At 42.1% G+C, this 23909-nt stretch overlaps 1 protein-coding gene across 9 annotated transcripts in view; it reads left to right on the top strand.

Moving 5' to 3' along the window:
* Positions 1-23909, top strand: part of NAV2 (neuron navigator 2) — a 779302-nt gene that overhangs the window by 486673 nt on the left and 268720 nt on the right. For all 9 annotated transcript variants that reach the window (XM_063671085.1, XM_063671084.1, XM_054438543.2 and 6 more), the window contains 2 exons: positions 102-219; positions 10187-10239. In XM_063671085.1, coding sequence (XP_063527155.1) covers positions 102-219; positions 10187-10239 — 171 coding nt within the window. The remainder of the gene's footprint in view (positions 1-101; positions 220-10186; positions 10240-23909) is intronic.

Genomic DNA, 23909 nt, shown 5'->3' with positions numbered 1-23909 from the left:
CCAATGGGACAGTGGCCACTGTGCTGGCCTGAGCAGCTGCCTCAGACTCTGAGAGGGGATCCGACTGGCTTCCTAAAGTTGCCTGTTTGCTTTTTTTGCAGATCTACACAGACTGGGCCAATCATTATCTAGCCAAATCCGGCCACAAGCGTCTCATCAAGGATCTCCAGCAAGATGTGACAGATGGCGTCCTCCTGGCCCAGATTATCCAGGTTGTGGGTAAGAGCAGATTTTACCTTGGGGGTAATGAATTACAGTGGAGCCATCCCAAAAGGCTGGGGTGAGGGGAACAGAACACTGAAATCTCTCAGAAGGCAGCTTTCTGTCTCATGTCTTGACAATTTATTTGATTCGTGTTTTGACTAAGTTGTGTGAGTACCAGCTTGATTTTATGCTTTTCCTGTTAAGGTCACATACACAGAACTATCATCTTGATTCTCTTAGAAGAAAGGCTGGCCAAGGCCAGAGGGAAATGCTGGTGGTTTGGGGAAGAGGTGTTCTGCCCCACTTCTTGCCTCCCATTATCTTTCTGGCTCTCTCATTTCCCCCTTTGGATGGCACTTTTGTGGATTACTCTGGAAATATTTCCATAAAAAAGTAACGTGGGGCTGGTTTAATCCTGCCAACTCTACTTGGGTCTGACAAATCAAAGGCTAAGACTCCAGAGAGGATTAGATGGTCCTGGTTAATACTAGGGGAAGGGAACTTGAGCAGTGGAATTTTTCATGCCTTGGCCATGTGCTGGGAGGAGAGAGTTCCTCCAGTGAAGGCACGTGGGTGGATACTGGCCACAGCTTTGCCTTGGGCCTTAAGGTAACCACCCCATGGGCCTGACTGAGAGCCCAGAGCAGACCGAGGAGGCTTAGACGTCAATTGGACAGCATTAGCCTGATTATTGTCGCTGGTAGCCTTGGCCAAGGGAGAAGGTGCAAGGAGAGGACAGGGCCCAGCCTCTCTGGCATCTTGTTGTGGAAAAGTTGCTTACCCTTCAAGTGTGAGAAGTAGTCTTTCATAGTTGGAGCTCTGCTCAAATCCGTGGAGTATGTACCTGAAAACACAGAAGGTTGGCCTTAGCTGAAACTTTTGGACTACTGCTGCCATTCAAAGAGAAAGGAGCTTGTTTTCCCTGTTGTCTTGTGATTGATTTCTTAGACTACCTGCCATTGATTCTCCTCTTCTCCTTTTTCCTCCTCTCCCTGTATTAGTTTTCTGTTGCTGTATAACAAATTATCACAAACTTAGCCACTTAAAAACAACATGTCTTTATTATCTCACAGCTTTTGTGCATCAGAACTCTAGGCATAGCTTAGCTGGGTGCCTCTGCAAGGCTTCAGTCAAGCTGTTGCCCAGGGTTGCATTCTCATCTGGAGGCTTAACTGGGGAAGGGTTTGCTTCTATGTTCAACTCAGTTTGTTGGCTGAACTAATTTTCTTGCTGTTATAAGACTGTGGGCCCTGGCTTCTTGGTGGCTGTCAGCTGGAGGCCACCATCACCTCCTAGAAGCTGCTCTCAGCTCCTTGCCACATGGGCCTCCTAATATCTGCCTGCTTCTTCAATGCCAGTATGGGAGAAAGCTTCTGGAACAAGTCTGCTAACAAGGTAGAATCTTACCTAACCTAACATAATCATGGGAATGACATCTTACCAGCTTTGCCATAGTCTATTGGTTAGAAGCAAGTCTCAGGTCCCTACACTCAAAGGGGATGGGATGATACAAGGGCATGAATACCAAAGTGCAGGCATCATTAGGGGTCGCTGTAAAGTCTGTCTGCCACATTCCTTTTTCCAATTCTTCCTCTTCATCATTATTGTCCAAAGCTCTTTAAAAATTTCTCTCATTTTCTCAAATACCTTTTGAAGTAAGTGGTATTCTCTCCATTTCACAGATGCAGAAATTGAGGCCCAGTGAAGCTTAGTAGTCCAATGTCACCTGACTAGTCTCCGTGGGAATTCTAACTCAGCCAGTCTGCTTCTAAAGCTTCTGTTCTTTGCTCTGCTGTATTATATTACTTTTTACTCCAGAGATGCTTAACTTAGTGCAGGACTTTGTCCTCCTTCACTTTGGTAACCACTTATTGAGCACCAATGTGTTCCAGTACTGTTCTCCTTGCTAAGAATAAATAACAAATGTGGAAGGCTGAGACCTCAGAAGAAGGGGTACCATTTTTTTTTTTTTTTGGTAGGATCGTCATGGAAATACAACTTGCATCTGAGCTGGGTTTTGAAGCCCACATCAGCAGAATCACATTATGCATGTGGGCCTACTTTGACTGAGTTTTACAGCTGTGCAGAGTGTTTCTACCTGAAAACTTCCCAGGTTTTAGCACAGGCAGCAAGAGAGGGAATATAAAAAGGATCATACTGAGAGGTCTTACATTCATTCCAGCTCCATCCCTCCTGATTGTGGGATCAGCTCTGCTGCCTGTTTCTCCATCTTTAAAATGAGGATATTCATGCTTGTTTTGTCTGATCTTACAGCAGTCTTATGAAATTCAAGTTAGGTATCAAATATGACATAAGTTTGAAATCTATGACATGTTCCAGATAGCACTTGGCAGCAGCTACCTAGAAAGGTATGTATGGAAGGATGATGAGGTCTCAATATCTGTGTCAGTATGTTGTGATAGATTAGTCATGTCTGCCTTGGGCTCAGAAGAGGCAAATGGGAGTATGTATGTTGTGCATTTTCTAAACATAGTGCTATGAAAATGTAAGTTAGCAGTTTTATCATTGCTCAGGATGATGCTTCCCTGAATCTATTCAGATGAGATGAACTTCCCTAGACAGTGGCATCTTTAGGCCTAGGGTACTGGTCTGCAGTTCCAGAGACCCAAGTTAGCACCAGTTGTCCAGGCCACACCTGAGGCCACTAAATTGCTTCCCTAAACCCTCCAGCACAGGATCGCTTTGTCCAGAGACGACTCAAGTAAGGCTGGATGTCAGCATGTGACTCTCTTGCCAGAATGGCTGTGCTGGGGTTTGGAAACTCTGCTCTGTATGTAGAGAACAGACTAAAAGGAGGAGTGAGAAGACAGCAGTTGTAGGCATCTCCTGTGTGACTTCTTTCCTCAGTTGTCTATCAGCCAGCTCAGAGCATTTACTCTTAGTTTGTCTTATGAACACAGGTCTCTTGGTGAGAGAGGGGAGAAGCATCTTCTGACTAGGATGCTGAACTATTGGCCATTTGAACACTTTGCTTTTCAAGTCCATGCTTTCCCCCATACATGCCCATTAAAAGAAAATGTAAAAATATATTTGTATGTGTACACATATTTAATATACACATATGTGTGTATATATAGATATATGGATATATATTTATAGATATATATAGATATATATAGATATCCATATATCTATATATACATACATAAAATTTTCTACATAAAATTTTATATATATCTACATAAAATTTTCCCAGAATTGGAATCTTACTGACTTCATCTTATACTGGACAGAATTCTAGTGGCTGTACTTGTTCTTTGACTGGCAAGCTCCTACTTATTCTTGAAAAGGAAGTTTCTCTTTGAGACCTTTCCTAGCTCCCCCACACAGAACCAGAGGGACCTCCCTCTATCATCCCACCAGCTGCTGTCTTGGGCCTGGGTCTTAGTTGTCTTCCTTTCTGGGTTCCCAACATTTAGCATGGTGCCTTGCATGCAGTGATGTTCAGGAAAAGTTGAGAGGATTAGGGATAAGAATTTTATTCACTACCAGCCTGGGTTGGATTGTTTCCAATAGGTGGCCTGAATGTTTCCCCTTTTCAACATTTAGTACTCCACTAAACATTCCTCTAAATTGTATGTCACACCTTTCTATTTTCTAGGGATCTACCAAAGCTCTCAAGTCAGGTTTGGAAAGGACCTTTAAAAGCTCTGATCTGATGAATGAATTGCTTCTATAAAAAGTAGTCAACAACCTCTATTAATTACTTCCTGTGATGGGCAGCTTACCACCTTTTCAGGCACTAGTTCTAATGGTGGAGAGTTGGAATCCTTCAAAAGCTCTTGTCTTAGATTCAGACTGCTATAACAAAATACCAGACTGAGTGGCATATAAACAAAAGACATTTATTTCTTATGATTCTGGAGACTGGAAGTCAAAGATCAAGGTGCTGGCAGATTCTGTGTCTTGGGAGGGCCCACTTCCTCATTTGCAGACAGCCATCTTTTCACCATGTCCTTTCATGGTGGAAGGCATGATCAAGCTCTCTTGGGCCTGTTTTATAAGGGAACTAATCCTGTTCATGAGATCTTTACCCTCATAACCTAATTATCTCCCAAAGGCCCCATCTCCAAACACCATTACATTAGGGATTAAACCTGAATATATGAATTTTGGGAGGACACAAACATTCAGACCACAGCAGCTCTTCTTTTATTAGGTCCTCCCCTTGGTAGTGTCATTCCCTGTAGGGCTACAAAGAATAATCCAATCTGGGGACATTGTGAACATCAAAATCAATTGAGGACAACAGTGGATTTATAGCCACTAAATAAAATAGGAATCCACAAGCCTATAATAATAAATAGATACATTTAAAAATAGATATATCAATGGAGGAGAAGAGAGGGCTGGACTCTACAGGAGAACGCTGACTGATAAAGGTAGAGGGAGTTGCAACCATCTGGTGAATGGGAGTTAAGGCAAGAATCATCAATGGATGCTGAAATCTAGAGGGGGAAATTTGAGGAGGAGCAGGATTTTCGCATAGTCTCAAAATATCTGTCTATTGATTGCTTATTAGCTGCAAGGGGAAACAAAGTAAGCACTAATTGGAGTATCCAGATCACATCATGACTAGGTGATCAAAATTACATCACTGGTGAGGGACAGATGGATGTCATGTGCTTCCTGAGGTGATACCCTGAGAAGAGCACAACGTCAGTTATGCTATATTCCAGTCAGGGATGGAAAAACTGAAACTAATCATAAGGAATCTCAGACAAACCCAAATTGTGGAACATTCTATTAAAAAAAAAAAAACTGGGCTATATTGTTCAAAAATGTGAATGCTATGGAAGACAAAGGCTGAGAAACTTGTTCCAGGATGAAGGAGACTAAAGAGATGTGACAGCTAAATGCACTACATGATCCTGAACTGCATCCTGTGCAGAGCAATAACATGGCCTAAAGGACATTTTTTAGTCAATTGGCAAAACTGGAATGTTGGAATTAAATCAGTGTTAAATTGCCAGAATTTGTAGCTGTACCATGGAAGACAATATACTAGTTCTTTGGAAATAAACACTAAGCATAAGAAGCAAAGGGCATAATCTATGTGGCTTACTCTGAAATGGCTCAGAAGAAAGATGATATGTGTGCCTTACAGATAAAAAGGGGGAGGGGAGGAGAAGGAGAAAGGAAAGGAGAATGGATGACGTATATGGGAATTTTCTATACTATTCCTGTAACTTTTCTGTAAGTTTGAAGTTATATCAAAATGAAAAGTTAAAAAGAAAACATATCTAAATGAAGGCCTATCAAAATTTGTAGGCAGCAAGATTGTGCCTTGTAAGGGACAGCCCCTTTCTAGGCCCAGGAGGAGTGTAGTGATGATGGCATGGTTGAGGACCTACTCTATCATGGGTCAGGTGCTAAGACCTGACCTATGATGGAGTGGGGATGGTGGGAAGGTGTTAATCACAGAAAGGTTCCTCAAGGAACTTACCTATAAGCCAAGACTTCAGACTTTATTAAGAGTGAGACAGGCAAAGCAGTCAGGGAGGGCATTGCCAGCAGAGAAAATAGTGTGTAGAGAGGAGAGGAGAGCCAGAGGGCCAGCAAGACAAAGTCAGGCAGGGCCACCAGGTATAAGGCAACGAATTTTGGGCTTTAGCCTAAGAACAAGAGCCAGTGGTTGAAGAGTTGATTTTTCAGGCTGAGAAGTAACATCTGATGTGTAACTTCAAGGAAAATCTTAAATGGTTTTTGTTTTGTTTTATTTTGAGACAGAGTCTCACTCTGTCACCCAGGCTAGAGTGCAGTGTTACGATCTCGGCTCACTGAGGCCTCTGCCTCCCGGGTTCAAGCAATTCTCCCACCTCAGCCTCCCGAGTAGCTGGGATTGTAGGCATGCACCACCATGCCCAGCTAATTTTTGTATTTTTAGTAGAGATAGGGTTTTGCCGTATTGGCTAGGCTGGTCTGGAACTCCTGGCCTCAAGTGATCTGCCCACCTCGGCCTCCCAAAGTGCTGGGATTATAGGTGTGAGCCACATGCCTGGCCTTAAATGCTTTTTACATGCGCTGTTCTTAAGTCTTCATCTATCCCAGACACCCCTGGAGCTGGGCTTCCTAGATAGTGGGATTGTTTGGGACTTTTCCGCCATCATCTTCTATAAGGCAGAAGAAAGTGGGCCTTTTGCTGCTGCTCTTTAGGAGCCTTCCTTTGGTGGCTAAGGTTGGATCTGTGTGTTCAGCGTCTTGTTAGTGTGATTATCTTCTTGAGTCATGAGCTTCCCCAAGTTGGCAGTTGCCTGCCGGCCCATCACAGTGGCATCTCTGTGAATTATTAAGAAGGTTTAAGAGGCCAGGATAAACAGCATGAATCAAGAGAGAGACAGGCCTCCCTCCTTTGCTTACGTTGCTGTCACGCAGGGAGGATGCCAGAAGAGGTTGAAGCAAGAGAAGCAGGGAGGGAGAGAGAAGGGGTGGGAGAAAAGCGGATAAGAGTTGAGAGAGGAAGGAAAAGATGAACAAAGGAGGACTGGAGAAAAAGGCAGCAAAGAGAGACAGAATTTCTTCTTAGAAGTGGGAAGACCTGATAGCAGCTTCTTTTCCACCACCATTTGGGCTGCCTCTGAACACAACCAGGAAATTCAGACAACATGTAGGACTATCCCTTCTTTCTGTTGATGATCTACTACCATTATGTGACCCTGGGTAAGTCATTTACCTTTCTCGGGAGCCAGTTTTTGTCTTTTCCCATTGGCAGGATTGTTAACTGCCAGGGATGATAAGTGCATAGATGCACAAGCTATATTGAAATGCTCTGAATCCTTTAATGAAGTCTTTTGAAAAGTAATAAGCTTGATACCACTGTTCTTATTTTAAAAGTGCACTGATGCTTTCCAGTCACTAACTTGTCACCTTGCATGCAGGCAGGTTACTGCATTAGTGAGGCTAAGAAAGTCTTGAATACACTGGGATAAATAAATTACCATTGGCACTTAAGGATGGCAGTTTTAATCACAGATGAGGACTTTGGGGATAAGTGCCTTTGTTTCTTTGATTATCTGCTGTTGGGATGCAGCCAAAGACCCCCTGCCCTGAGTTACTAAATTCAGCTTTGAAGACCAAGCTCTTCCTTCTTACCAGCAGAATCAGAGCTGCTATTAGCACTCTAATTATTTATGACAACCATAGGAATTCCTGGGAATTTAAGTAAAGGAGAAATATTTCAAGTATATGAAACTGGAAACTAGGAGGCTCAAAACTCATTTTGTAATTTTATTAATTATTTATTTTGAGATTGGATTAGTCATTTGATTCATCTCTTCCCATGTACTCTTTAGAGTGGTTATAATTAGGCTTTACCCCATCAGTTTATTTTGACTTTTGTAAAATGGAAGTATTAGGCTTGTAAGAGCCATGATATTTAAATTTAAAGAGCACTTGACTGGGTTTAGGTGACAGACCATGAAAAGGAATTAGATGAGAAATTAGACCAAGCCCTTTAGTTTCATTATTCAGGTGGCATATAAAGAATCTTTAAAAGTCCCAAATGACTTATTAGGATCACAGTTATCCATCCTTCACTGTAATGAGCGCTAATGACCTAATGCTGAACTGGGTATTGATCAGAATCCAATGACTTATGACTTTGGCCATCATGAGTATCCATTTGGAAGACACCTTGATTGGCCTTGATTCTCAAAAGCTGCATATTTATTCTCTCCAATGTTAAGTGTCAAAATCCAAGGTCAGAGCTCATGCCTGCCATAATTTCCCAGGTATGAAAGACTGCCACTTGTCAAGTGTTTGGTTTTTTTGGTCTTTAGTATGTACATCTGTATTACAAGTGGAAGGATAGCTGCCTGAAAATAGGCAGCTATTCTTGATTCATCTCAGTGTTCAAGAATCAAGATTTCTTGATTCACTGAGATATTCAGAAGACTTATTTCTTAGTTCCACTCAACAAGTATTTATTGTGTGGCTCCTGTGCGCCAGACACTGTACTAAGCTCTGGGGTGACTGTAGAAAACAAAGCAGATAAGAATCTCTGTTCTTATGAAGTTTACATGCTAGCAATATATTCTGGCTCATTATATTTTCTGGTAAACAGAAGAACAAACATCCATGAGTTATTCCATTCAGTGGGCATCTTGTTTGTGCTTTTCATGGCACCTCTTTTGGGAGCAAGGCTTTCTACAATGCCTATCCTAGTGTTCTTATATTAAGAGGAATTGAGAAAATGCAATTAGATCTCTGAAGATTGGGATTTTCCCAGGTGGGTCATAAACCTTAACATCTATTACTTCTGGCAAGTTCTAAAAAAAAGGTGTAGATTAGACTGAATATATACTAACCAGTCTGTCTTATGGTAATTAGATTTTTAAACAATTTTCTGCCACTAGCTTGCTTCTTAATTTTCACTTCTGTCTCAAGATAGAAACAGTAGAGAAAAAATAATTCAATTTGAGATAATGATTCAGGTTTCTAAAATCTTGGAGGCTTGGGACACTTTGATTCTATTATCTTTTTCAGACAGTTTCCAATGGCTTTTCTCTTTTTGGAAGTTTTAGGTATCATTTATTAAAATATGATATGATTTTATTTGGGGAATTCAATTTTGTGAGCAGTTATTGAGCTCAAAGGATACAGATGTGAAAGGTAAACTATACACGTCTGCCAGGCTCTCACAGCATATTTTGGGGAAACAAGAAAAGGAGGAATTATGTATTGGATGATTAAGAACAAAACAGAGGCAGGTACAAGAGTGCTGTGAGGACAGAGGCCTGAGTGTATCTTACCCTTCTGTGGGTGAGGACATGGGATTGCAGAGGGAGCTTATAAAGGTTTCAAGAGGAGGCTAACCCTTAGTTCTTTACTACGGAGCCCTAGCTGAGTTTCCAAACTGAGACAGAGATATCAAAAAGAAAATTTTTATATATAATACATATTATTGGGTTAATGATACTACCATTTAGAGAATACTTACTACGTGTTGGGCACTGTGCTAAGCATTTTACTGGCATCATCTAATTCTCATTGCTTCTCTTGTGAAGCAGGTAGTATTAACTGTGTTTTATAGATGAAGAAACTGACCCAAAAAGGTTGAGTGACATGCCTGATGTCACATGCTAAGAAGCTCTGCAGCTGGAATTCACGCTAATGTATCTTTGCCTCCAAAGCCAGTGTTCTAACCACTATGCTTACGGCCTTTCTTGTGCTGCTGTATTCTCAAACACAGTCTCTCCATAGATATTTTGGACTGTGTCGTGCCAGGGACTCCTCCATACTTATGATGAACTGCATTCACCCAGGGAAGCTGGGCCAGTCCTCCTTTGTATTAGTACTTGATTTCCTGTGAATGCAATGCAACCTCTTTCCATCACTTCTCTAAGTAGCTGGGTGCTATTATGACTTCACATATGTGTGTCCCTTGATCTAATTTGGACTTACTGTGTGGCATTGGTCAAGTCACATAGTGAGAAAGTGATGAAGTCTCACTTTCTCATTTTCCCCATTTGCCACTGCTTTGGGAATGGTTATTAGGACAAACAAAAGCAATATTAGTCTGGCCAAAGATGGAGTGAGATGCTTTCATTTGTGGCTTTTGTCCCTGGGAGCTGAGTTGTAGCTGGACTGATCCACTCTGAACTATTCCGTCTTTTGTGACAGTTGTGTTTGCCTTTCCAAGAGCCTAAAGCACAATCACAGCTAGCTCACTCTCTTTCCCAGTCTCCAAGCATTTCCACGATGCCCCATCATTCCAAGACTGTCATCGATGCAGTTGTCTCTGTTTTAGATGACGACCTTGCCCCAGCTGTCCCTGGAGGACGGCAGCTCGATGAGTAAGTCCTGAAGCTTGCTAGATGTGTCTCAGTATTTCACATGCCTGCACTGATTGGACAAACCCTGGTATGGGCCTTAGGACTTGGTTGCCTCAAGTGTCCTGAACATCACTACTTAAAGTGTCTCTCTGGTGATTTATTTTTCTGACTTGTGTTTCCTTTTTCAGCAAATGAAAAGATTGAAGACATCAATGGCTGTCCAAAGAACAGATCCCAAATGGTAAGTGGTGCATAGGTAGTAAATGTTTGAGTTCTGTCAGCAAGCCCTGCCTCTAAATGATATTGACCATCTTGAAAACTTTCATACCAGATGCTTTACTCCAGGGGATTATATTAATAAACTCACAGCTATTTCCAAGTAGCCATGTTCTGCTTTTCTGACATTTGTTGGCATTTATTGAAAAATGGCTGTGATTTTTATGTAGATTGTGAGACAGTTAAAGTGAAATATTGTCCTTGCTCTTAGACACAAATTATGCAGAACTGGTACAAACATATACATGTTTAGTACTTGAACTGTTATGGCTCGTTCTGCTTCCTCAAAGACCCACATCAATATGTGTTTGTGTATGGAGCTGAGGCATGGATGAAGTGATGGTATCTTACTAATCAGAAACTGGAGCATGTGGTCAGATTGCCTTTAAAGGTTAAAATGATGTGAAATCGGAACTGTGACAGGAAATGTGAAATGTGCAGTCACATCTGAAGCTTTTCAACATAACCTTTGCAAGTGATATTCTCTCTGGCATGATGCATTTAAGCTCTGATATTATAGCTTTATACATAACCCCCAAAACGAATCTTTTAAAAATCTGTTCTTTTTCTTATTGCATGTCCTGCACATAATCTTTGAATTAAAATTTATGGTCATTGTTGAGTTCAGAAAACATTGGCTTAGTTTTTCACTTCAAAACACACTTCAAGCATGAATATTTACAAAAAAAAAAGTATGTTTTCAGAGTCTGTTAAGATAACACTAATAACCTATTTAAAACATGAAGGCGGCAACTTAAGGACAACTATTTTTTGCTGGATATTCATTTGCTTCCAGAAATCTAAAAAAAAAAAAAAAAGCTTAATTTGCTTCTGTAACCCCTTCCTACCTCCTTTGAGTAGGCACAGTTTGATAGGTCTCATTTCAGAATAAACCAAAGTGATTGGCATTCCTTGGGTTTACTGTTTAGTTTTCTGAATTGTTATGCCAGTGACTTGGGCAAATAGGCAGCCTTTTTAGCTGGCTTTTTTAATGCACATTTTTAATATAAAGATGTCAGTGTATGTATGGAAGGGAAGTCATTTTCCAGTTTATATTCTGAAACAAGTTTTTGTTGTTGTTGTTCCACTGAAGGTTTTCTTTCTTTTTGATTCAAAGACCAACCACTCCTTACATAGGAAAGTCCCCAGGCTGATATCTCATGGCTGCTTTGACTTTTGGAAAAGCTGGGCTGCTATTTTTGCTGCAGCTACTGCAGCTGTCTAGGGTATTAATAATTGAGAAAATTTGGATGATAGAAGACTTAATTTTAGTGCAGGCATGCTACACATGTAGTCCTATCTTCATATGAAACAGATGCATTATTTCCCTCCAGGATAGATACTGATGCACTTGCCGCAGCCCATTATAATGTGTGTGTAGAACTGATATGTGGAAATTGTCAACCTTTTATTCTATTTGGTGCACCTGTATTCTAAGCACCTTCTATTGGAGGTTTTGCGTGTTGTTAGAGTCTACTTCCAAGCTTATACAGATTGAGTAGCCCTAATCTGAAATATCTGGGACCAGAAATGTTTTGGATTTTGGAATATTTACATTATACTTACAGCATCCCAAATCTGAAAATCCAAAGTGTTTCACTGAGCACTTCCCTTGAGCCTCATGTCATGCTCAGAAAGTTTTGGATTTTGGTGTATTTTAGATTTTAGATTTTTAGATTTGAGATGTTCAACCTGTAATATTGTCACTTCAGATTCTTCTTTACAAATTTATTTCCATATGTAAATAAGTTACTTATAAATACTACCATAGCACCAATGCAGTGTTGCAGTTTCTCCATAACTCTTTCAGCCATGCCAGTGCTATATTGTTTTGTTTTTGTTTTTGTGTGTGTGAACTGTTTTTTTTTTTTTTTTTTTTTAGAACACAAGAATATAAAATCCTATAATTGTCTGTGTAATTAGTTCCAGCTTAGGGGTAGGGAGGCAGACACAGTCTTGTGGTAAGCCTAGCAGAGAGTAGTTCAGCATACAGGATGTGAGTCCAGGAAAACGTAAGAACCTCTGCCACAGTCATTCTATTCTGTAGGAAATGAGTAGGATGATGAGAAGGACAATAGGATCATTGTTCTTGCCCCTACATCACAAAACAATGACAAATTCATAAGGCAGCACTCACTAGATTACACAGGAAGTTCTTTCGATAGACAGGCATGGATGATTTTCTGGCTAATAGGACACCTGTGTGCACACAAGCATATATAGAGTTAAAGCATTTTTGCTCATGGGAAGTATAATTTGAGAAGATGGCATAGGGTGTGAGCCACCATTTCTAGATTCCTAGGTGGTTAACCTCCCAATTAGACTTTATCTGGGTGGCCAATAATAAACATTTGTTGTTTACTAAATATTGCCTGTTTGGAGGATACCAAAGGAGAAGATATATAGAAAGCATGGCAGAAGGAAGATGACACACAATGAGATGAGAACTTGGGAAGTGTATCCTGTTAGGAGGGTAACGGGCTCTGCTAGGAAAAAAAAAAAATCAGCATAGAGTTAATGCGGTCACTCCCTAAGAAAACAGATAGAGCACCTTTAGGGCCCTTTAATAGTAGAGACAAAAGGAGTTTTATTTCAGAGCAGGAATGGAGTGGGTGCTATTCCAGTTTTCAGTGGGTCAGTTTGTATCCTCAGCTCAAGAGTAGGTTAGGAGCATGAGCTTTGTAGGAGGAGCAAGCCCTGGAAGAGGGCACCTTTTTGTCCCTCCCTTCACCCTTCCTAACCCACTAGACTGCCCAGCTGCTCTGTTCTCTGCTGTAACTCCTGCTGTCTTCCCAGAGGATAGGGAAGTGAAAGCAGACATTTGTGGAATATGACCTAGAGGATTCCAGGGACAGCAGTGCATAATCATAATGGGCTTGGCATTGTGTACTTTTAGACTGTCAATCAGCAAGCAGTCACAGAGTGCCTACTAATGCGAGGTGCTGGGCTAGGCCAAGCTGAATACACAGGTGACCAACATGTGATACCTGCCCTCAAAGAACTCAGATAAGTGGGCAAGAGACCAGAGAACAATTAGAAGAATAGACTTGCAGCTGCTCCCACAGACATCTGTGCATGGCACTGTGGGGACCCATTCTACCCCCAGGGCAAGGAAGGTTCCTAAATAACTTCTAAAGGGTGAGTCTTGAAAGGTCAGAGAGTTCACCACAAGAGATGATGGGTGGAAGAGGATTCCAGCTGGAGACAGCCAGGCATGGAACCCATTTCTGGAGAATGGGTTTACCTGAGGAAATCATGGATCCCACAGAGGAAGGTTTTACAATCATCCGTTGATTGTACCAAATTGCCATGAACTGTGTCTGGTGAGGCTCTTCTAGCCTCTCGGCAGCATCAACTCCTTGTCCTCTTGTACCTGAGGTGAAAGAAGGGGCATGGAAGAGCCCAGAGTACAACAGACTCATAGGTACAGACATTTTTTCAGACCTGGGACAAGCCTTGTGCATGCTTCATCACACAGATTCCTACATCTGGGGGAGAAACCTCAGAACAAAGTTTTCTAGAGGAAAAAATTCAAGGTCATCAATTCCTGTGAACAGAAGTTCAGCCATGAAATTTTGGAAATGGAAACACAACCCAGTTGGAAACGGCTGTTAATATTTTTATATCAGCACTAATGTGCATCTACACAGTGCTTTAAGGCTTATGAGCCCATCACACATTCAGTCCTTCTGACTCTGCTGTGGGCTGGCGTAACACACACCTTTTGGGTGAGAAACTGAGATGCTGTCCCCAGGACTCAAGCCTGATGCTTTTCCATCAGCATTTGTAACCCTCAGTCCCGCCCTCCTCTTGACCCTGGTAAAATGGCACCAGGTCTGTAACCCAAAGGCAGAGAGGCACAGCAGTGGCTTCCCTTTCCTGGAGCAAGCCCAGCCTTGACTTGTTTTTAAGGAGCCCTTTGCCCTGTTTCAGTCTGACCCAGATGCTTTTGGGGCCAAATCCTTGGAGATGGAGCTTTAGAAACAACACTCCCACCCCATTCCCTCTCCCCCACCAAATTCATCCCCTTGGCCCTTAAATAAGTTTGTGTGTGTGCGTCAGAGCTGGTTAAAATGTTTTGTCTATTTAACATTGCCATGGCAACCAAGGGGCATCTCTTTGGCTTTCAAGTGGTGTGTTCAGCAGAGTTATGTGTTAGTGTGGAAGGAAAAACATTGCTTGGAGGTTAGCCAGCGGGTGCTGGGGCGGCCCTGCTTCCCAGTTTGAACTCACTGTACTAAAGACGTTGGGGGCATTGGCTCACTTTGGAGCTTGGGAATAGCCAGTGGCAGGGGGTGGTTTTCTTTTTTCATCATTATTATTTTAAGCAGCTTGGCTCTCTGTTGTTGATTAGGAGAAGTGCAAAGTTAGGGAGGCTTGCTTGCCTTTTCAGCAAAAAAGCCCCAGGCCTGCTTTCCCCTTTAGCTGATCTTGGACCTGGGGTCAGCTGAGCCTCCCAGCGCTGAGCCCCTGCTTCCTCCCGGGCTCTTCAAGGAGTCCTCCTGCCTTCTTCCCTCAGTGCATCTAGACTGAGGGTCAGCCTGAGCTTGGGGACCAGCCAGGCCAGGTTTCTAATTCCTTTTCTGCTATTCTGCAGCCTTGAGCTAATTACTTGACTCTTTGAAGCCTCATATTTCCTGTTCTATGAAGTGGGGTTGATAATAATACATACCTCATAAAGTTTTCATGAAGACTAATGAGGCAATGAAAATGATAATAATGGATAATAATAACTAAAGTGATAAAATATAACCAAAGCTTACAGTGTTTGCCTTGTGCCAAGCACCATTCTAAGTGCTTTACAAATACAGCATGTCCCCTTAGTTCATCCTCCCAACAGCCCTTTGATGCGGGTGATCTTATTATCCCTATTCTCCTGGCATATAATCTGCACTCAATACATGGCAGTTACTATGATAATGAAGATTTCTTTCAGTGATCATTCATGTTTTCGGGGACATAGAACCTTTCGGAAATCTGAGAACCCTTCAGAAATCTTCTGGCTCTCTCCTCCCCAAATTGCACTTACCCCAGAATTTTGCATACAACCTGAGCAGATCATGAACCCCAGAGGCCAGCTCATGTATGCCCTGGGGCTCCATAGACTCCAGGTTTGGTGCCCCTGCTGCGTAGGGCACAACTCTGCTTCTCACCCTGTCCTTTCAGGGAGCTCTGTGGAAAATGCCAGCACTGGAGTTCCTAAGACAGTAGGAATCTGCACTTAGGCACTGAGAAGGGCCAGGCAGTGATTTTCTAACTTCTATTCCATAAGCAGAACCCCTCATTTTCCCAAATAAAAGCTGTGGAACCCCATATATGAGCGATAAAAGCTGCTATAAGTAGGGGTAGGTAGCCCAGGACAGGGCCACCATAGCTGCCCCTTGCAGGAGGCCAGTACCTGGGGAGATGCAGCGGGATGCAGCCTAGGAAGGAACATGGCAGTGTCAGGTTTCAGCTCTGCTCCTGGCTCCAGCCCTCCTTTCTCTGGTCCTCCTCAGTCTCTTTTCTGTGAAGTCGGATTAGGTCTTACCTCTGACCTCTGCAAGGCCTCACAGCTGAGAGCAAGGGCTGGGAAGGCCAACTGCTTGTAACCCAGGTGTGTCCCTTAGGCTCTAAGGGAGCCAGTTCCTATAACAGAGGTGGTAACAGTACCTGCCCCATGGGGTTGTTTTAAGGCTTCCATGAGACAATCTACATGAAGTGCTGGCATGTTGCTGGCCACAGAGTTGCTGGCCTCAGTTGATGTTAGCTCTTTTGATGATTTTTCAAGGGATTTAAGTATTTGTTAAAAAAACAGACATGCCTCGGGAACAGCCAACTCTGCTTTTGGGTGGGGGCTTGTTTAGTGGGGTTTGAATTCATTTGTATACCTACATCTCTCTGAATGATAGCACTGGAATCAAAGGAAACCCCTGAGAGATCTCATGTCACAGAGCAGTGTGGTCAGTCTTGCTCAGTCCCATCATAAGTGGCCCTGGATAATCCACTTGGCCTTAGCACTTCACTTCCTTCTATGAGAAATGCGGAAGAGAACAACACCTCGCAGGGTTACCATGAGATTTTAATGAGCTAACATTTACTGAGCACTCACTATGCACCAGACTATGTGCTGAGAGCCTACTCAATCACTCAAAACAGCCCTGTGATAAAGATGCAGTTATTGTCTATATTTTGTACATGGGGACTGAGGATTTAAAAGGTTGCTCTTGGTCCCAGATTGTTTACCTAGGGAGAGGCAGAGTTGGAGCTCAGACCCAAGTCTATTTTCAGAGATATGGTGTTTACCTATGTGACAGAGAAGGGGTGTCATAAAAATAGTCTCCACCTCACCAAGCCTTGTTCTCCTTAGTTTTCATCTGCAGATACAGCAGAACCAGTTAGGCTTAGCTGAGAGTTAGCAAAAAGGGAGGAGATGGAATATTTCTGGGAAGGGCCTGAGTTGACCTGCTGATGGGAACATGAAAGCTGAAACAGGGGCAGGTGGCCCCTTGTGAAAGGCAGCTCCTTGAATTGGCCTCAAAGAGCCCTGGCGCCAGGTACCTCTGGCTGCATTCTCTCCAGAGCCTCCTGGGCCAGGAGAAGGCCATCTGCAGTGGGATCAGGTTTCCAGGCCCAGTGACCTTGAGCCCTCCCAACAGCTGCCAGAAAGCCGGCCACATGCCTGGGGAGTGTCTGAGATCCTTGGGCAGCTGAGTTGCCTCTTCCCTGGGCCTATTTTTACACAGCCCTAAGGGCACACACATGTTGCAGAACCAAGAAGGAATGAAGAAAAGTCCACAGGCCACTTAGAATTTAAAGCAAAGTAGAAAGAGCTCAGGGCCAAGATCAGCAGGAAGCATCCACTGCTTCCCACCCAGGGCGGCATATACACACTATCTTATGTGTTGGCCATCGTTCATTGTCTTTCAAAGATGGCAACAACCTCCACGTCTGTCTGTCTCTTCAGTCATGCCTGTTTAAAACTGTCATTGCCTTCCCATTTCCCTCTCCATACTCTTTAGCACGGAATAGAAGATCCTTCAAGATCTGATTACCATCCTTTCCTGCCACTTGGCCACTCAATCTCTACGCCCCAGCGAGACCAGATACCTTGTAGTATGCCAAAAAGGCCATGTATTCTCATGCCTTTGTACTCTGGTAATATACAAAGTACTTATTTACAGATAAATTACTGTCCAGTCTGCCAGGACTGATCTCCCACTTGCCCCTTCCTGGGCACTATGACCTTTAATATTCAGGTCACTTGTTTCCTCAAGGTGTTGACCTAATGAGGTGCCTATCATCTTTTGTGTCCCCAAGTGTCCTGTGCCTGCCTTTAACATAACACACTCTCTTGTGGTTGTCTGTTTACTCATCTTCTTGAAGGAGATACCATGTCTTTCACTTGAGTATCCTAAGCATCTGTCATTTTGGTGACTGGGCATGTAGTCAGCATTTAGTAAATACAGGATGGGTAGGATGGACAGATGGAAAGACCAGGGAGGGAGCTGGCCTGAATGTGTGTGTGTGTAGCTGGAGGATTCTAACATACCATTATTCTGATTTCATTACCTATAGCTGAGCAGTACTTTGAGCACTCAGTATTAATTTGGAAGTTCTTAATAGGATTTAAGAAATAGATATGTAGTGCTGTTCTAGAAGTGTCTTTCTCTGATTCTTTTCTTCCTCAGTTTATCCAGAGGACCCAAATAGAACATTGTAATTACTCTCAGGACTTGTGGTTAATTTTTAGTTTATTGAGTTTTTTGTGTTGCTTGAGGTGAGCGTATTTAAGCACCCTCACAACCACCAGTTTATTAATGTTGATAACAAAAATGATGATAAGGTACTGTTCTAAGTTCCTTCCATGTTTTAACTCATTTTATTCTCATAACCGTCCTATAGGATGAGAAATATGTTTTATCCATTCCATTAAAAAGAATGGAGAACTTAGACCTTGATACCATTTATTGTGCTCTGCCAGGGGCCAGCTGTGGGTTGTGATAAAGAACCTCTCATTCTTTCCCCTCACACTGTAGCATCTTTGTCCCTGACTTTCCACCATGCTTTTATTTAATAAGGTATAGCAAACACTTAGAGTAGGTACTGGTTTAGATATTTTATCTGTATTGACTGATTTTATCTTCCTAAAACTCTGTAAGAGCATATACAATTATGATTGCCATTTTATAGATGAGGAAACAGAGACAGAGAGCAGTTGAGTAACTTGCCCAAGGTCACACAGCTAGTAAGTGGCAAGCTGGGGTTTGTTTGCTGGAAGCCTGGCTCGAGAGTCTACTCCCTTAACTGTTATGTAAAGAAATTGATTAAAGAAGAAAAAAAAGACTCACTATGACATGGAAAGACAAACATTCCATTTGTTACCCTAGCCCCTCATCTAGGCATAGGCAGAGGCTCAGGATGAGGCATTCTGTTGTGGGAAGGAGATGTGGGATAAGAAAAATAAGCATGGGCTCTGGGATCAGGCTGACCTAGATTCCACACATGGGGCATGTGTGCTGGGCAAGTTAATTGAATTTCTCTGAGTCTGTCTTCTCATCTGGAAAAGGATAATGATGGAAGCTACCTTCTAGGGTTGTTGTGAGGGGGGTATAAAAGGCACCTGGTCTCGTCCTGGCTCACAGTGAATGCACATGAGAAGGTCATTCCCTGCCCTGTTTACAAGTCACATATTTTCTAACTATGGTACATCAAAAGATTTTTTCTTTTTCTTTTCTTTTATTATTATTATACTTTAAGTTTTAGGATACATGTGCACAATGTGCAGGTTTGTTACATATGTATACATGTGCCATGTTGGTGTGCTGCACCCATTAACTCGTCATTTAACATTAGGTATATCTCCTAATGCTATCCCTCCCCCCTTCCCCCACCCCACAACAGTCCCCGGAGTGTGTTGTTCCCCTTCCTGTGTCCATGTGTTCTCATTGTTCAATTCCCACCTATGAGTGAGAACATGCGGTGTTTGGTTTTTTGTCCTTGCGATTGTTTGCTGAGAATGATGGTTTCCAGTTTCATCCATGTCCCTACAAAGAACATGAACTCTTCATTTTTTTATATTCAAAAAGTACGCCCTCAGTGGGGTAGCTGAACAGTGTCAACCCATCCCCAACAATGTTCACATCCTAATCCCCAGAACCTGTGAATACGTTATCTTACCTGATAAGAGACTTTCCAAATGCGATTAAGGATTTTGAGATGGGATAATGATCCTGGATTATCTGGGCAGGCCCAATGTGATTACAAGGATTCTTATAAGAGAGAGGCAGGAAGGTGAGAGAGATGTGACAATGGAAGTAAAGTTGGAGAGAGAGATTGGAAGATGCTAAGTTGCAGGCTTTGAAGGTGGAAGAAGGGGCCATGAGCCAAGGAATGCAGGTGGCCTCCGCAAGCTGGAAAAGGTAAAGGAAACAGATTCTCCTCTAGAGCTTCCAGAATGGATGCAGCCCTGCCAAATCCTAGGTTTTAGCCCACTGAGACTGATTTTGGACTTCTGACCTCCAGAACTGTAGATAATACATTTGTATTGTTTTAAGCCACTAAGTTTGTGGTTAATTTGTTGCAGCAGCAATAAGAAACTAATACACTCTGGGCTACATGCAAAATAACTCTTGCTGTATCAGAGAGTAAGCTATTTGGGTTTTACAGCGCAGGCTCATTTTGCTGTAAATGTGGGTTCCTTGGATTTCTGAGTTTACTGGAACGTGCCTCTATTGTTAGAACCCTTCAGAATGGAGCTTGCTGCATCAGTACATTCAGAGCACATCACTGTAGGGAAGCATGTGGAGGACAGAGACCCACAGTTTTTTATTTCTAGTACTGTGTCCACACTGTGGGCCGATATACATACTAAGCTGTCATGGGAGAGGCAAGTGCATTTTATCTCAGTAATTAGAAGTGAATATTGCATCTTCTGGACCTCTTTGCCAATGTAAACTCACAAATAGGTACTTTGTCCCCACAACTAACATATGTTTATCTTGTTAATTAACATAACATTTAAGCAAATGTTAGGAATTTACCATATTTTATATGCTATTTAATAACATCAAAGCTTTGTAATGTGAATAGTTTTTTTAAAAATCTCTTTCAGTTCAATAAAAATATCCATATTCTCAGCACTTGGCATAGGCCTAGGTATGTTAGAAGTGCTCAGCTAATTTTTCTCAGATGAGAAAGCTAAGCAATAAGTGGTCCAACAATCCAGGAGTTTCACAGAGAATGGAGTGATGTGACATATCAAATTTTAATATTTTGAGTGCACTGTGTAAGTTTAAGTGCTCTCAAGAAATGTGGGATTCAGTCTCTTCTCTCACAATTTTATATTTTAACTCAGTTCTAAAGGTATATGAAAAGACATCAAAATAACAGATTATTTCCATTAATAAGGGAAATGGTGTTTGGGTTGGTAAAGCCTCCATTAGCCGTGTTCAAACTTTATATGTGAGAAGCACCTGGAGAGATTATTAAAACAGATTGCTGGACCCATCCCCAGAGTTTCTGATTTGGTGTGCCTAGGGAGGAGCTGGGGAATTTGCATTTTTTGACAGTCTCCCGGGTGCTGATGATGTTACTGCTCTGGTGACCACACTTTGCCAAGCATGACACATTGTCTCTGAGTTAAGTAACAAAGCCTCTTTGCTGGGATATGACTGAGCAAACATGCATTTAAATGTATATTAGTTTGTAAAGTTGTTTCCAGTTTTAAAAGTTAATATGAGGGAATCCTTTTGCTTTTTGGAAAGGTTAGGATGCCTTCAAGCTAGTCCAACCTGTGGCCCACAGGCCGCCTGCAGCCCGGGATGGCTTTGAATGAGCCTCAACACAAAGTTGTAAACGCTAGCATTAGGAGATATACCTAATGCTAGATGACGAGTTAGTGGGTGCAGCGCACCAGCATGGCACATGTATACATATGTAACTAACCTGCATATTGTACACATGTACCCTAAAACTTAAAGTATAATAATAATAAAAAAAAAGAAAAAAAAATCACGAGATCTTTTTTTTTGTGACTTTTTTAAAGCTCATCAACTATTGTTAGTGTATTTTATGTGTGGCCCAAGACAATTCTTCTTTTTGCAATGTGGCCCAGGGAAGTCAAAAGTTTGAGCATTCCTGCTTTGTACATTCTTTTTTCTTAGAACTATTATATGTTCCAAATTGATATGATCTGAGCTGTGCCTGTGGTCATGATCTGGTTGGAGTTTGAGATGCCTTCTCTACCCTCTTCCAGCTCACTTAACCTCTAACTTTTTTTTTCCACTGAACATTTGGGGTGATAATTCTTTAGCACACTGGGCTTAAATGCCTGTGTCCCCACTAGACATTAACTTCTTTGAGGACAGTAGTCGCATCTGTCCATTTGCTCACACTGCTTAGCAACCTGGTAGATGCTCACTCAGTGAATGTTTAATGAAGAAGTTCCCAACACACCTGCATTGGGACTGAGGTGTTGTGAGTGGCAACATGTTGTACTCAGGAAGGTTAAAGAACATAGCAAATGTGAGGCTGACCGAGGTTGGGGCTGGGGGAAGGGAAACATAGCTATAGATCTGAGCTGAAAGAGAAATTGGATGGTGATTTATAACCGTGTGGATTGTGGTTTATATAAAAGCCATCTGGGCCTCATGCTTGGATCCACCTCCCTGCATATGTCTTCATGGAGTTCTTATGTTTCAGCCTAGCATCAAAGAGGTGTTTTTTTATATATGTGTTGTTTTTTTAAAAATTTTGCTGTGAAGTGGAACTTAGCAGGGAAATCCTGTTTGCACTTTGTAAGGCATGGCTAGCCTATGGCATCTGCATGTTGGAAACTGGTCAGGTCAGTGGACAAGTGCCAGTGTGCTCACTTCAGAGAGTAGAGAATGGTGGCCAAAAAGCTAAGTTGAGGTGCTTTTAAAACAAAAACTGAAGAGATGCCAACAGTTAGATAAAAATCAATATATTTCATTAAAATTGATCTTCTATGGATTGGCACGCAACAGGCAAAAAATTGGCTATAACTGGGTAGCAGCTCCCCCCTTTAGGTGGGTGTGGGCTGTTTGTCACACTCTCCACCATTCCCTATTGTCTTATACCTAACCCCTTTTACTCATTTGTTACCTGCCTATCCCCCTGCACACATTTGAGGTTTTTGATCCCTAAATGATGATATTCTCATAAGTTTCCTGAGCTTCCTCAGGAATCCCAAGCAGTGGCATGTGGTAGCTTGAGAGGCCTATAAATGTTTATATTGACTTAAATTATTCTTGCTCCTGAAGATTTAGAACCTAAATATCTTCCCTAAGAAAGTTACTTCTTCCTCTGTGAAGTGTCCTTTTTAAAATGTAAAGGTTAGATTTGGTTTGGATGGACTGATTACTTATTGCCTTGTTGTACTGCTGAAATCAGAGGGCAGGAAAAATGACCAGGCAAGGTGGTCATTTTTCTCCCCAGCTCTGGCAGAGCACTTGCTGTTTGGTTGTTAATGCCCCATGTTTGCATAGGGCTTCATAGCTTACAAAACACTTCCTATTGTGTTCAAATTCTAACTCTGCTGTTTAATAGCTGTGACTTAGGAAGGCTCTTAAACACTCTGTGCCTCCATTTCCCCATCTGAAAAATGATAATAATATCTACCTTATCTAGTGGTGGATTAAAAAAATAAAAATTAACTGAAATAATAATGTATGGGACAGAATTTAGCGCAGTGCTTCAGGTTTTGTAAGAATGCAAATATTAGTTTCTGACAAGGTCTCTGTACAGCTTTCAAGAAAGGAATAATTATCCCCATTTTACTGAAGGAAAAACTGAGGCTTAGGGAAATTAAGTACCTTGCCCAGAGGTGGCCAAGGAGCCCTGAGAAATCCACAATTCCCTAGACTTTCCACCTGGCCATTCGAAATCCTTGATTCCCCTGTCTACCCTTGAAATCTCCTCTTAGTAATAGCTCCAGTAATGATGAAACTTTGAGATGAGTTGACTTTTCCTATTTCAGTAGCTTTCTTGGGTAAGAGGGCTCCCACATTGGTGGGAACATGGTACCAGTTACACAGAGTTGAATGTGGGGGCAGAACCTGTCCACAATGTCATCTCCTATACTTTCCCCTGAAGGAATATGAAGGCAAGAAGAAAGAGGCATGCATTTCGGGTTTCCACTGAGGGACTACCCGTTTATGCTTTTAGTAGGAGGCTTTCTGAAATGAGTCAACGTGGAATTAAAGTATTCCTCAGGCCCCCTTCTGTCTCTCCAAGGAGATTGTACAGAAGAAACCCTAACCAGAGCAAAGGGCCTTTCATGGTTAGCCTTTGGATAGGGTGTTTCTTCCTACTTGGCCTTTTCCTCTACATACATTGCATAACCAGTGTTGTGAGACTCCTTTGAGAAGGATTTGCCGGGATTTGATTTGAGTTTCAGAATTCATTGGTTGCCTCCTTTTATGAATGATTATCACATGCTCTCTCTTTATGATCACCCAGCAGTTTAATTTTAGCCCTTGGGGTGGGTGGAGGGAGCCTTCCTGATATGTGGATATGTAGATAGAACCATATGAAATGACCAATATTTAACCATTTTTTACCTACAGAAATGGCAGTTTTATCTAGTTCAACCAAAGATTTGGCAAGGATGTAAATAGTAACAGAGGTTAGCAT

This window comes from Pongo pygmaeus, chromosome 9, assembly GCF_028885625.2.
Source record: "Pongo pygmaeus isolate AG05252 chromosome 9, NHGRI_mPonPyg2-v2.0_pri, whole genome shotgun sequence".
NCBI classification, from domain to species: Eukaryota; Metazoa; Chordata; class Mammalia; order Primates; family Hominidae; genus Pongo; species Pongo pygmaeus.
The sequence above is the reverse complement of the archived record's forward strand: the minus strand, read 5'-3'. Positions and strand labels throughout refer to the sequence as shown.